Consider the following 15,824-nt stretch of genomic DNA (forward strand, 5'->3'; position numbering starts at 1 on the left):
TCACCCCACGGCTTTGTTTGGCTCCCAGCAAACATTTTGACATTGAGTTGTTGTTGATGAGACAGCCTGCGCGACTCTGACGATGAAAACATCTGCAGTCAGCGACTTCGCACAAAGAGACCTAAACACAGTTTGTCTCTGACAGTTTACAACTGTCCACGAAGCTGGTTTAATAGACCTTTTAACTTCCTGTTATATCACATATTTATAAGCTGTACTCGACAAAGCGGATCCCGAACGCCTCCTGATCATCGCTGTCTTGTTTTTGTAATGTGATTTTTATCCTCAGATCCTACAATGAATTGACCCGGAAGCTTCCGAGAGTCATTTTGGATCTAACGACACCCTAGATAGACAGACTCACGTTAGACACTGATAACTACATGGGCTGGACCCAGTCTAGTTATAATGGATAAATGAAAGCTATAAAGACAACAAGGGGGAAAGCAGTAAAAAAAGAAAAGAAAGAAAGCTGTTGATGTACCTGTGTTTACCTCACTCATTAAATGCAATTTGGAAAAGCACAATAGACATTTGTTTGAGGCAGATGTCATTTTAACTAGGCTGCAGAATGGATTATTGACATTTTGCTCCTCCCATCAGATTTGACCACAAACCCTGCGTCTGATTGCTTTAATGCACGACTCGCTGCACTGTCACTGGTCTTTTCTTCTAGATGTTTAACTAAAGAGCATGAGAAATGTGAAGCTGTTTGAATTTCAGGATGAAAATTCCAGTGCAATAATATCTAAATTTGTTTTATGAATTCTAAACCGCAAAGAGAGAAAATGTAAAAAATATTATCCAACATTTTAGCGTCTTTCAGCTCATTGTTTTGGATTTTAGCAAAAAAGAGTCTCTGCTGCTGAGATGCTCAGCACCATCAACCAACAGACACAGTTAGTAACTTGCTGGTGAACATAGTGCAGCATTAAGCTCCTGGAGAGTGTTCGTTAACAACATCAAGAGAAAATCTTTTGCTGTTTATGGAGTTTATTGGGAGTTTCTTACGCAGGTGGGACAATAATTCTATCTGGGAGAAAGGATATAAACAAGCTACAGAAGCTTGCAAGATACTTGTAAAACAATGATAATGCACTTAGATGGTGCTTAGAAAATTACTTTCTTGCAAACCTCTGTTAACTCTGAACACTGGAATGCTGGAGGCAACGAGGACAGACTTGACATACCAGTGAAATAAATTGGATGTGCTTTCAACAGTTTGTTTCCAACGGCAGGCCAAATAGAATAAAAATAGTCCAAATCAAGTAATGGGCTTCAAAGTGATAAAGATTGGTTCCCCTGTAAGTCCAGCCAGCAATTCTGAATACGTTAGCATATCCACAGACTCTGTTTCCGTTCCAACTCTCTCTAATAATGTGTCAGTGCGCTGAGCTTGGAGACACAGCATGCAAACCTGGATCATTAGCAGTCAAACTAGGACTTAATCGCTAAGCCAAAATAACGATCGTGATCCAGGAATGACCTGGAAACGACCAACACTCAAAGTCAGCCTTGCCTTCTTCCTCTCTCTGCGCGTTTATTTTCATCTGCTTTTAAAAACCCAACGGAGCCGGAGTCTTTGAAGAATGACCTGAGAAAGAAAGGCAGACGGCAGCAAAAGAGGAACGAGGGGGAAGGGTTTTAGTGTCGCACATGCGAACGCGAGGGGCCACGGTATTTTACGCGGGGAAAGAGCTTCAAAGCCTGTGGTGTTGCTCAGGGACTCGGGCAGGAGAGATGTATGAGGCTGTAGGGCAGGAGGAAGAGAAATTAAAGGGGAGGAAAGGGAGAAGATGCTCACCGTTTTTTCTTAAGTTGAAAAAGAGGTTGTTCCGTTAAATCTCCCAAAGTCTATGCACGTCGTGTTATTTAATCAAAGATGAATAAGTTACCATTATCATCTCTGACAGTTTGATGTAAATATAGGTCAGTTTCTTGCTCTTTATCTCATTGCTGTCACACAACACGGCCTCAATGTATCCAGATCGTTCGTTGCAGGACTCCTTGGTTCTAAGTGAGTTCGAGATTCAAGTCATTTTATATTGGTGGATTTACCAGGTAGAAAGAGAGAAGGCTTCTCCGCAGAGGAAACAGAAGTGCTCGTGCACAAAGGAAAAAGAAAACACATCATGCTTGTGCAAGCACCCGTCAATGTAGACGTATATTACTATCTTGATCATTCTCCATTGAAATAACAGTGAGCTATAGGTCTTAGTTGGTCCTTCACACAATTGCTTTCCACTGCCAGCACGGGCAACTTGGCAACTTGAGTGTTTTGAGATTCAGTGCTCCTTTTTGATTGGTTGGTACAACCTGTCAAATGTCAATAACAAAAAACCTTATGTCTCCAGTAAAATCCGTGCCGACAGTGTGTGGGATTTCTATCCATCTACCGACTGAGTTATTGTTCATTTGCGTTGTATTTACCATACGTACCAGAGCCTACAGTCACTTGTAGTTTGCCGCGTGTTCGACTCCGTCTTCTGTTATCGAGTGCTGGGGAGGCTCAACGTGCTTTTTGCTGGAGGCGGACATTATTTAATTAAGCTGTCAATGGCACTTCTCCCATTCACTAATAAATCAACATTAACCTTTCCTGAACCTTATTGGACATACACACCACTCGCTGGACTGTTGGTTGTCATTGGAGAGGCCCTGGAATTATTTATTAAAGCTACAGTGTGTAATATTTAGAAGAACTTAGAAGAACTTGAATATATTGTCCATAACTATGTGTTCATAAATGTATAATCACCTGCAACAAAGAACCAATGTTTTTTTGTCAACTCTGAATGAGTCAAATGTAGATACATGAGGTGGACCCAACGTCCGGGTGAGTCGCCATGTTTGCTACGTCGTGTTGAATACGGTTGTTGCACAAAATGGTCCAGAATACGATGCGTTTGCGTTGAATTTTCAGCGCTGCCGGAAACTGGAAACGGAATCAGTGGTGCGCCACAATAAAATGTCCCCTGTTGGGTTCTCGGTTGGCAACTTTACCACCCGATGCGGCCAGAAAATTACAAAAATGACACACTTAAACTATTACATTATACAGTATATGAGACATGGATTTTTCTGCCAGACAGACATGTCATGCACTCCAGTCTTCTTTGGTCTCCTATACTTTTTCTTTGCACTGTAAATCCTCTCCATATATACGTGTGCTGTGTATACGATGTGGCTCCCAAAGCTAGTAGTCAGTGTGATGTCTGGGCGCAGTAATGCAGCGCTGCTTACCGTTTTGAGTTTTGTTCTGTTGTTTTGTCACGAGCGACTGGCTGGAGGGCTGTCTGGGTGAGCGATGAGGAGCAGTGTCTGAATGAATGGCCTTCAGGGTGGCAGGCGCTGGAAAGTAGAACACACACACACAGCGTTGGAGATACAGATGTCTCTTACTCCATTACAAAAACTCAGCTGTCCTCACACACTCCACTCTCTTCCCCTCTCTCTCTCTCTTGTTGCACTGTTTCTGGCTGTGAGCGAATTCATTCGCTGTGAATCTGGAGGGCAGCTCCGAACGGCACACTTTCATTTAGTCTTCTGTTCAGTTGGCCACAGAGTCTCTCCCCGCTGCGCTCGGCCGCACTTCAGATGACGTTACACATCTGTAATCGCTCATGCAAACTGACACACAAGTAATTCAGTTAAAGATCAACGTCCCGAGTCCGGTCACTGACTTTCACCGACTCTTTTCGCTTCACTCTGGGTGGACGTGTCCCTTGAGTCTCGCGCGTCATGTCCACTATGTTGCACTGTGATTGACGCGATGGACGAATGTGGATGAGTGAGCAGCACGGCTGTCATTACTACACCAACACATGCTTTAGACCAGCCCAACTCAAAAGGCCTTGGTCAGGTTTCAGTTCATCACACAGGAGTCTATATTTCTAGGAGTCTTCTGGACATTTACACCCAAAGATGCTGAATTCATTTCTCTAACATGTCACCAAGGACTCAGGGTAGAGTTTTGCATATATCTTACCGGATCTCTTTTCCTCCCCCCCTCTCCACAGATGCGTAGCACTGGAGGTGTGTCTGTTTGGCCCGTGGGATTTGTTGGTGGCAGAGCTTACGAGCGCCCCCTGGTGTCTGGGGGCAAAGTTGTGGGTTGGTACACCGGCTGGAGACCGGACAGACCCTTTGCCATCGACATGGCAGGTAAGCAGATCTACTCAAGTGGAGAGATGACTTGGACACGAAGCAAAACAATGATGACATTACAATATAACTAATGCGTTCCCTTCTGATTGATCCCAAGTATACTTGTAATATAGAGAAATTGATATCTATTCATCTATTGCTGAACACTTCTAAATAGATGATTGGCTCTGGAATATGATACTTCATATTTTTGCAGTGTGTCCACTCTCTGCAAATCTTGTCACGCTTTGAATGATTTAAACTTACAAAGCAGTAGTTTTAATTCCTCTATTTGGTGGCCAATGCTATTGTCAATAATTTAAATATTTATCCGTTTTATCAATTCATTTATTACAGAAGAGTTAAAAGTGAGCGTGACTCTTTTTTTTGCCCCCTGGCTTTCACAATAGGAAACTGCGAGCGTCGATCTTTCTTCCCCTTTTACCTGCAGAGATCAGACGGCTTTTCCACTGAGCTTCCGTTTTTTTTCTCCCGTGGATTAATTTGCCATAAAATGAGATCTGATCTTTCCAATTTAATGTTCTGACTGTTGCTCCTCCACGCTGGAGCTGCTGCGCTACTTTGCTTGATTGTTCATTCCTGAGATAAATCACAAAAGCAGGATTGTTGAATAAAAGTTTTCTGAAAACAACAGACTGTAAGGAAACAGAACGGGAACCCAGTGGAGTGAAAATCAAAGTGAAAGGCCTAAGGAAACTCACCAGCATTTGTGTTCTGCACTTTAAATGTTGAGTACGTATCACATATAAAATAACATATAAGAGTAACTATATTCTATTTTAATATTAGATGGCTTAAACACTATATGATCATCCAAATACTTTTTTAAATTAATGGGTTTAACCTCCTGTAATGACTTAACTCGATGATTTATTTGTCATTGCTGTTTCCTTCCAAAATAACCGAATGTCATAATGTTACATCTTATATTGTTATAAGAATTATAGAAGCACTGAATGTGTGAATGTAACTCATAGTGTTTGTCAAGACTACAGAAGTGCCACGTAAAGACTAATGTATTTGATTTCATACATTTGTAATTGATACATGATTTAGCAACACGGATGGAGACACCACATGATAAATGGACTGTATTTATGGCACTATTCTCCTCTTATCGACCACTCTAAAGTGCCTTTTACAGTACAAGTCACATTCACACACGCACACACACACACACGTTCATACAGCGCTGCTATTTACCGCGCCCTTTTTCTGTCACATTCAATTCAATTAGACTCGTGTTAAGTGTCTCGCCCGTTTTGTTGGACGACCTCCCTCACTACTGAGCCACAGTCGCCACACCAGACTTAAAAAAAAAAACTTAAAGTTAGTGAAGTTCTTCATCTTGGCTCGGTTGAAAAAGTAAGATATTTTCTATCGCTATTTATCTTTTTTATTTCCAGCTGGATAGGTGCAGCACACCGGACCCTTGTTGCTATGATCCACCGCGACATGTCATCTCTCCAATGTGCCACAGTTATCGGTTCTTTGTTGAGACGGTCCTAAGCTGAAATATGACAGGAGTGAAAATACTCTGGAAAATGGATGTGTCCAGCTTTGGCAGTGATGACTGGTCTTACATTCCATCTCCTTCCCACAGCTAACATGGGCCAACTTAAAGGAACAGTTCAAAACGTGTTACAGTCTCAAGTCTCTTAGGCCAAGTACGGAGTGCGAGCCTGGACAAGGTTTGCATAAATACAAGTGAGCACGGGGAAACAGCAAGCCTAGCTCTTTCCTAAGAGGAAAAAACATACGCCTGTCAATCTCTTTTGTTTATTTTGTGGTTTTAAAAGCCTGGCGCAGTTATTTCCAAGAGTGAGGACGAATAAACCAGCTAAGATGTTGCACTGAAGTATTGGGTGGATAAACAGTTTACAACACCCCCTCGTGAAACAAATCACAAATCATCGCTTCTACATTAACACAGCACGACTGCAGTGACATGAAAGCATCTGGGGGATTAGTGATTGAGTTTTTTGAAGGAAACAATCCAGCATCCAAATTTGTCTTGTAGTTATTATGATCCTAATGGAGAGTAAAGACTCGGCAAACGTCCGCGTAAATCTATTTACACCTTCGTGTCTCCCATGTAAAAATTCCAATCAGAGGAGGAATGAGCAGCACCGAAGTTCCCTCTGACCTCAGAGAAAAAATAATGAATCAGCTGGCCAAATAATAACACCCTGTCAGTCCCCCCACATTACGCCACTTCACCCACACGTGCACCGAATTCGGAATCTGCAGGAGGTTTTTCGCGAGCAAATCATATTAAATGTCAGAGCGTTTCCCGGGCAGAGGGATTCACTGATAGAAACGATGATTGCATGCTTATATCATTCCAAACACATATGTGGACAGAGCTGAGGGCACAGCCGCAGAACGCACGCACACGCACACGCACGCACGCACGCACGCACGGGCGCGCACACACACACACACACACACACACACCCACACACACACACACACACACACACACACACACACACACACACACACACACACACACACACACACACACACCCACACAAACACACACACACACACACACACCCACACACACACACACACACACACACACACACACACACAGGTCTGCCCTTGGGATAAGTGTTAATTAAACCACAATAACAAGATGGAGCCTCTTTTTTCTCTCCTCCACCTTTTCCCTGCTCCTGCTCCACCACGGATCTCAGCCCACCATCCTCCAACCCAACCTCCCTGTTCCACCTAATCTCACTCTCACACACAAACACGCACTGTAATTATCAGCCTTACTTTTACACTGCTCTACATAATTACACTGTCAATTTGCAACCCTAAGATTTACAGCCGCGGCTGTATTACCAAGCATCTCCCCCCCCCCCCCCCCCACTCCCTCGAAGAATAACAATGACTGTGCCGAGCGAGCGGCCCAAACTTTATTCACTCTTAAATTATTATTCATAGGATTTACAATAGGGTGTCTGCAGCGCGCTGAGTGAGTGCCAGTGCGTGTCCTAATAGTATTGTGTTACAGCGCTGTATTGTTAGCAGGCCACTAAAGCCTCCCTCCCATCTACTGCTCTGTCTCATTTAGCCAGACACAAAGGGACCGGGACAGTGATTGTGCGGAGCACTGTTCACCTCACTGTGTCTGTAATTATGCACATGTGCTCCAACACACACACACAATCACATCAGGAGATCTATTGGAAAACACACGCAAGCACACACCTGCCAGCACTTGAACTGACATGGACTACACACACACACACACACACACACACACACACACACCCCCGCACACACACACACACACACACACACACACACCCACACACACACACACACACACACACACACACGCAACTTTCCAATCTCCCACATCTTTGCAAAACAGGGCAAACTGAATGACGGGGCGGGGACATAGACGACGCAAGTACACGGACACAAAGGTTGTGCGGCTGGTGAAGTGGTGCTCGTGCGGCGGCAGTGTTCTCTGGAGATGGGGACATCGGAGTGTTTAACCTCTGGTGAACCAAGTGCTCATATACCCAGCTCCTGAGATGAGAGGAGCAGAGAGGGGGGATAGAGACGATGTGCAGACAAAGCCGAGCGCCCGCCTCCTGCTCTGGAGTAGAGTAAAGGGGTGAACCGAACAGAAACAGCTGAGTGAAAGGTGTGTGAAGCCGGTGGAAATTTTGTAAATCAAACCTTTGCAGAACTTCACCTCTCAGTCATCTTTTAGCTGTTTGTTGTAATGTGCATTAATATGTGTCTGGCGATGCTCTGGAAACCGTTTCCTCTACGTCGACACAGATGGTGCTTGAGCTCACAAACCCCCCCGGCAGAGATTTGATGAACATGTCGAGGGGAGGATGCTGAGATGGGCACTAGTGAGTGCAGAAACAGGATGAGTGACAAATGTTATTGCAATTCTTTCAGATCTTTTTTGCCTCTTTCTTATTATCCAAGCGGGTCAGGTGATAACAGGAGGTCGTACAGTACATTACAAAGAAAACCCCCTCCTGTTTCTGAGTTCAACAATGAACCTTGGAATTCAAAATTTAATAACAAGAACAAGATCCAGAGATAGTTGAATCTGATCTTTAATAATCTGGGCTTCGCTCACTTGATATAATTTTGCTCGTACAGTGTACAGGCTGCAAGGAGACAAAGAGGTTGTGTTAACGTGGAACGGGGATGAAGCAGGATAAAGAAGGAATGAGAATGATTCTTACTCTTCTCCGTATCCAGCAGGTTCACATGTACCGTCTTATTCAGTTCATGAAATCCCAGCAGCTGTTTGAATGCGGCAGGACATTGATGAATCTCAGATTTAAGAGTGTGTTGTTATCACGTCGTCTGTCCACTATGTTTACCTTCATAAACTCCTACTGCGAATTACACCAGAACGACAACACAGGCCACAACTCAGTATTCTGCGCGTTTGCGCAGCAGAGAGTGGTTCATCAATCCACGCGAGTCGCTGCCTCCCTTCCAACTTTCTTCTTTCAGCTAATGTAGCATTTCAGGGATTTATTCTCGAATTGCATAGCGGCGCTGACGTGCCTGTGTCATCTTTTATGATATGTGGTGACAGTTAACGAGGCGGGGTACATTTTCCCGAGGAGGCATCTCTCTCCGTGTGTTTAGCTGTCGTCATGCCTCACTGTGATTGGCACAGCTTATTCAGAGCGATGATGTGAGCGCTGACGGGGAATTGATTAATCACCACACCTACCGCCCTCCTCTATATTCACCTTCAAACAGCCCATTTGTGCTCTCTTGCTTCCTCTCTTGCTGTTTTCCTTGCAAACGCTCTGTCTTAATCTTACTTTTAAGACCTTTTAAGGAAGCTGACTACGTAACTTTGTTCCTCGACATTACAAAAACTCTCTAAAGCCGTACAGGAGTTGTCCCAGTTTGACCAGTAAGCGACGCTAACTCGGCCCCAGTAGTTCCTGAAGGAAGCCATAAGAAAGTGATTGAATCCAGGTGGACATGAGGGCCGAGCGGTTCGTCACATGAGCTGTGATCGGATCTCTTCCATCACTTCTTCAGTCATCAGGGCTGCTCAGTAATATTGTGTTTAAAACGCAAGTGTTTCCATGGAGATGGATCGAAATTCCAGACCATGGAACTAATTTCAAAGTGTTTTTGAGCTGCCGGACACTATTCACGTTCACATCGACCCCGCAAATGGCGAGTCCTCACATTTCATCACAACCTTCAACAGTCGAGTGTTCACATGAACATTAAAACACAGTTTTGCTTGCCCCACTTACAAATCCTGTGCTCCTCTTAGCCTGCCAATGCGAGTGATAAGAGACAGACCTGGTTTTGTGCAAACATATATTGCAACGTTTATCTTCCTCAATATGAGGTTTCGGCTTTTACCATCCCTCACCCAGTGAGGAATTTTAAAAACTAGAGACTGTAGCTTTGGAAGATATCCACTTGATTTGAATAACTCAAACTGCTACTTATATTCATATTGATGCCTGAATGTTGTTTTACTTAAGTCAGACTTACTTACTAGTTTAAGTCAACAAGTCTGCATGTGCAGTAAAGAATAGACGTTTGATGTTTGACTGATGAACTATATTTAGATTCTGGTCCCCCTGGTCAAACGGCCCATGGCAACGGGCTAAAAACAGGCAATAAGCTCACACATTTTTTGTACAGAAGGAAAATCTAGGAGAGACTATTTTAGACTTTCACTTGTTGATAACTCACTGCATGTTCAGGGCCTATGGGAAATATTTCAAATAAATGTTTTTATTCCAAATGGGTAATGTAGCATTAAATAGATACATTCAGTCATATAGGTCGGCCGGAGTGGGTCAGGAATAAAGTGGGACAAAGTTAGTGCAGAGTCTGGACAATAGCGATCTATTATGCGATCTCCATATCACAGAACTGGCTGCAGGGCAGGAGATGTCTATCTTGTAATTGCTCTCATATCTATCTGCTCCACCTGAGCCGTATTCATCTCTGTGATTAGCCTGCAGAATTGCACACGGAGCAGTAATTCACCTGATAGCAAGTGTAACCGAACGATTGTACAGGTATTTGATCAGGGTCTCTGCGTGGGGGTTTTTTGTGCACGTATAAATCAGTGTGTAAAAGCTTTCTATGCCCTTTAAGGAAAATCTCAATGATGTATCACATTTTGCTAAAATGCTAAGCACATTACACACGACTTCTGAACGAGTAGCTCTCTGTCTCACCTGCCTGTACATGTATATGTGCTGTATTCATCTGTATGTGTACATGACCGTGTGTACAGTACCTGACCTCAAATCAAGTCTACGTCTACATTAATATATTTTTGGTTTTGAAAAAGGATCACCTTTTTACGTCTATGTCCACACTTTTCCAGCTCCTAAAACGGCAACTTTTGGAAAATGCTGCTGGCCCCTTCTTAGTTAAAATAAACTCTGGGGTTGCATCTTAGTCGGGACAGGGAAGAAATTCAGACTTTTTTTTTTAAATCAACGACGCAGACGGCCACTTTCTCTTCCCGGCTGGGTCTTATCAGTCACGACTCGACTACCAGATGTGAATGTAAAGTGCTGTTAACACTTGTCGTCCTCGTCGTCAGTCGCAGGTCTTACTTTTCGCCATTGCTGTTCCTCCTTCTTTATAGTAGTTCTGCAACTAAGCAAACAACTACAGAGGAGACAATCTGCTTCCTGTTTACACCGGCACGGGCATGACCAGTGTTCGTGAATGGTCACATGATATGTGTGTGTGTGTGTGTGTGTTAGTATGGATGGAGATTCCTTGGAGATTGTTTTCATTTTAAATCATATTAATATGGACGTAGCTTAAATCTAAGAGTGACAGACTGAATCAATTTGCATGACTCCAGCTCCTCTCGGTCTCTCTCTCTCTCTGTGTGTGTGTGTGTGTGTGTGTGACCCGCGCTGACACTCACATTACTCAGAGGACAGCTGTCTGCCAGCCAAGTGTTAGTACCTCAGGATGGCTGCAGCCGAGGCGATGCTGCTCAGTCAGGGGGAGAGGGGAGAAGAGAGGAGGCAAGAATGGTGAATGACTCTGGGTGAACTGAATTCCCCACACTAACTCACTGATTGCCAAGGCGTGCCACCCACCAACAATTTGCATAGACAAATATTTCGTAATTGCGGCGAGACCTTGAGCATGGAGGATTTCTGAAATGATCCTGCTGTCAGGCTGAAAACCTGAAACTTCAGCATCCCTCGGAGAAATCGCTTCTCTGCTTTAAAGATAACCACTCTTTCATTTGAACTCTTTTGATTGGGCATTTAGGTGTAACCCTAACCGATGCTTTAGCCCTCTTACTACAAATTACATGTACTTAAAGTTACACAGTAGAGATTATTTTCCCCATCATCTTGCATTTTGCTTGTGAAAGGTAAGAAGCATCAATCATTTCAAAAAGGCTTCTGCCATGATGCATTCAGGTGTTAGTGAGCGGCTGCAACCTCTGAGATTTCAAGTCGGCCAAACAGCAACATTTGAAATGCAACAAACCACGTCCATGTGCGCTCCCGCTTATCAATCAGATTCACAGGAACAGTCTGACATTTTTGGAAATTACATATATTCTCTGAAGATTGCAGTGTCATGTCTGGCTTGCTTGTTGTAGCATGTCCGTTAAACCCGCACACAGACAAAACATTTTAAAATATTTAGGTAAAAAAGAATTTGTCCGATGTGTGAACGGCGTGTTCTCCACACTCATGTTGATGGGCACAAGGTTAAGTTACAGCGGCTGATGGTTAGCTTTAGCTTTTGTGTTTGGTTTGTCGTTGAAGTGTATAAAAGTGAACGTGTTGCTCATTTGAGTCGTCTGAGTTACTTTTCAACCTTCAAAGCCCATGTGTGGTTGTGAGACAAAGCAATTATGTAATATCACATATCCATTTTTCCAATCAGATTGATTAAATGTGATTACAGGCCAACCACTAATCCCCACCTTTGATACGGCGCACACTGCAATCAGGAACATTTTTGACTTCCCTCTGACTTTGTCATGCTTTCCTCCTCGTCTGCAGCACAATTATCACAGGCGAATGTCAGACCCCGCGGAAAATGAATTTCATATCAGCCATATCATAGTCATTAGATCCACTAATGCACTCTATCATCTTCCGCTGTGATTATAATAGACTCATAATGTGCTTTTAATTCATGCTGCCTGGCCTCCTCACCCTGCCTCCGTCTTTGATCCTCCTCCTCCTCGTCTTCCTCTCCCCGTCTCTCCCCCCAGGTTTCGCGGTGAACCTCCAGGTGGTCCTGGCGAACCCGCGGGCGCTCTTCAAGCGGCGCGGCTCCCAGCCGGGAATGCAGGAGTCGGACTTCCTCAAGCAGATCACCAAGGTCACCGAGCTGGAGCCCAAGGCCAACAACTGCACCCAGGTCAGTGCCCGCGCAACGCTGTCGCCGTGGCAACACGCTGAAAGCCTTTTGGCGGAATAACAACAACAGTCAAGGGCCTGATATGCTTCACGCTCAATTCAACAGCATTTACTGTTTGTGCTTCATAATACAGAGTATTCATTAAGGCATGTCAACAAATAAACGATTCCGATGTGCACAGATAAAATGCTGTCGGAGATGCGAACAGCATACACATTTTAGAAATGTCCCCCTATGACCACTGACACTCCGACCCCCCGTCACAGTTCTGCCTCTCTGACTTTCTAACTTGCTTTAGCCGGTTGCAGTCATTTTAAGGCCTAGATATTCCGTTTTTTTTCCCTCTATAAAATGAAACGATTTGCCTGGGTTTCGCTTCTCACTGCCATATGCAGGGCAGGATCGATGGGTTAGATATCACGTATGTCGTCACACTGCACTGACCTGCATGTTGGAGGTGAACGACACAGACTACGGTTTAACAGAAGCCCGATTTATCTTGATCTAGCACTGGTGGGTTTACGTGTGTGTGTCTGGGGCACATATTAAACTGCAGTCATCATAATCACCATCACAGCAGCAGCAGCCAAACGTGGGGCATCTCTCCTCCATGTTCACAGCATGAGTTGTGCTAGAAGCCGGTGGCACAATCAAACTTAGACACAAACAGCTTGAATTGGTTAGAAACGGCGTTATGGAGCTATCAATTCTAGTTGTGCGGTCGGACAGCTCTGATCGATGCAGCTCATCTCAAATTACCACAGTCCCTGTCGGCACTTGGATTTTATGAAGCCACTCATCCTCTTGACAACCACCTTAAAAGAAGTTTTTGTGAGAAATGGATTCTATTATGTTTTTACCTTTCAAGAAATGTGTGAGCGCAAAGTGTCACGGCCCCCGCTGTTCTAAACAGAAAACCGCGTCGGCGAGAAATTCGTTCACTGGATTTAGTTGCTGTTGGAGCTGATTTTGGCAAGTGTGATATTCTCTCTGTCTGAGCTCGATGTCTTTTCACGTCGGTATCCAGTCTCTGTTTTATTTCACACGACAAATTGTATATGTGAATGAATGAAACGTGGAGATTTCAGCGTAGCTGTATATTGTAATGTATATTGTATTCTGTAATATTTGCAGTAAATGTATGTTTTGCTTAAAACACTTCATTACTAATTGCAGTACCCTCATAACCGTCATGGACGTGAGTGTTTTGTTATGTGTACATAACAATGGATGTTTGAAGAGGGGGGAGGGAGCTCAGTGAGGCCAGTTTTTGATGCTACACACCCCTGCTGAGGATGAAAACTCGAACATCATCAAAACTGCCAACTCAGTCCAGTAATTTTTTGGTGTTTCGGCGTGTGACAGACATCTAGCAGCATCTCGGGTGCACCGGCAGTGAGTAAATGGAATCATTCATTCTGGTAGCTGCTTCCATCCTTAACACTTCAAACTGTATTTTCCCTCTCCGCGGAGACGCTCCGCCTGGCTGGAATCAACAAATGTAAAATCTAAATTTGCTGTTTCACCGTATGTGTGCAGTTCACATCGTTGCAATCCAAGTCCCCGGTGGGTTATGGGTAAATGTTTCCTGCGGGGAATGGGATAAAGCCCCCCCGGAGCTGCTGGATCATCATTTACAGCTGGCGGCTGCTGCTGCTGCTGCCGCAGACAGCTCCGTGTTGAAACTATCATCATCATTATCAGCCCCATTACACTAATGGAGGTGCCCTGCCGCTGATATTAATACAGACCATTAGGGGACTATGACATCATCAGTCACCGCCCCGCACCGCGTGGACGAGAGGATGTGAGATCAGCATTCATCATGTCACAGTTACAAAAGCAGCGGCACGTGACATCATCGATCATGAAGCCTATCGGCGTGCAGTTACACGATTCAGGAAGTATAGTTCCTGCACAGTTACTGAAATCACTGATCATAACTCAAAACCGCTGCCGCGGTGCGAAAGCGCGAGATTCAACGTCGCGGCTCTCAACCGGTCACAACATGAAACACTGGAGTTCACTCAGCCCACTGCGGTACAAAAAAAATGTGATGTCATCACATAATGCACCTGTATAGTTCAAGATGACATCATTACTCAGTGCCCTTTACATGCAATACTCTGAATTTCAGGTATGTGTGGATAATAATAACTTTGCATTTTCTGAGCAAGAAATGTGGGATATGCAGATTTTATTCTGATTTATGTACCTGTCAAATGAGGGAATGTTAATAGAAGTAAACATTGTTAAATATTGTTCAGAAATATTTGCGTGACCCGACGTCACGGAAGCCAATTAGCGCTGAGATGAATACTCGCAACTCGCCGGGTGACACATGTTGTGAACGCACCATTAGGTGATTGTGACAAATTGGAAACTGGGATCATGTGATAGGAAAATCTCAAATAGATCATATGGAAATAAGATAATATTGACATTATTACTCAAAAGTTATGTTCAACAATCTAAGAACCCTGGTCTTGTAATCACATCATCATAACTTACACATGTTAAGACTGGACACAGTATATTACATCACTGTAAAAAGCTGAGTCTGGACACCTTGTGCTTAACAGATTTCAGCAGCTCTTAAACCTAAGTAATCATCCCGACCACCTCTGGTTGGGTTTGGCCGGTGCGAGCGGTCGAGATTGAAGGGATTTCGTGTCGATGGCCTCTCCAGCGGCTGCGACACACCCTAACTCCAGGCTCTGTCCACTCAGGGGAAGCTATCGAGGATCAGATCACAGAACCTGAATCCCCCGACCTTGACAATAGCGGGCAGAAATGCTCATCTGATGGCCGGGTCAGTATCTGGAGACGACTGACAGGAGCTGTAATGCAGTTAGAGCGGGAGAGTAATGGCAACAGACAGCAGTGACAGGGCGAGAAAGGTGGGGGGAGGCAGAAACAGATGGAGACAGATGATAGCGCGGGAGGAGAGGGCAGGAGAAGAGAGGAGCAGAGGAGGGAGAGCAAAGGGCCGTATGGAGGAAAGGGGATGGGTAGATGGGTTGATTGAAGGCGGAGATTAAAGAAGTAGACGGAGGAAAGGAAAGGGACACGGGAAGGACTGCTGCCACAGACTGAAAGACTATACCATTGTCTGTTTCATCTGCATTGGCTCTCAGCTTTCTAGTCTGTCTACTAACTCAGATTTTATTTTGTTAAATTGGCTCAAGGCATTTCTGACCACTATTAGTCATTAGGTCTGGTTTGGGTGATCTGATCCTCAGTGCTTCTCGAGTGCA

General features: G+C 44.3%; 1 protein-coding gene across 1 annotated transcript in view; it reads left to right on the top strand.

Moving 5' to 3' along the window:
- b3gat2 (beta-1,3-glucuronyltransferase 2 (glucuronosyltransferase S)) overlaps positions 1–15,824 on the top strand; it is a 32,473-nt gene that overhangs the window by 12,581 nt on the left and 4,068 nt on the right. The window contains exons 2-3 of the mRNA XM_035605209.2: positions 4,020–4,164; positions 12,419–12,567. Of these exons, the coding sequence (XP_035461102.1) occupies positions 4,020–4,164; positions 12,419–12,567 (294 nt within the window). The remainder of the gene's footprint in view (positions 1–4,019; positions 4,165–12,418; positions 12,568–15,824) is intronic.

The sequence above is a fragment of the Scophthalmus maximus genome, chromosome 10 (genome assembly GCF_022379125.1).
Source record: "Scophthalmus maximus strain ysfricsl-2021 chromosome 10, ASM2237912v1, whole genome shotgun sequence".
NCBI lineage: Eukaryota > Metazoa > Chordata > Actinopteri > Pleuronectiformes > Scophthalmidae > Scophthalmus > Scophthalmus maximus.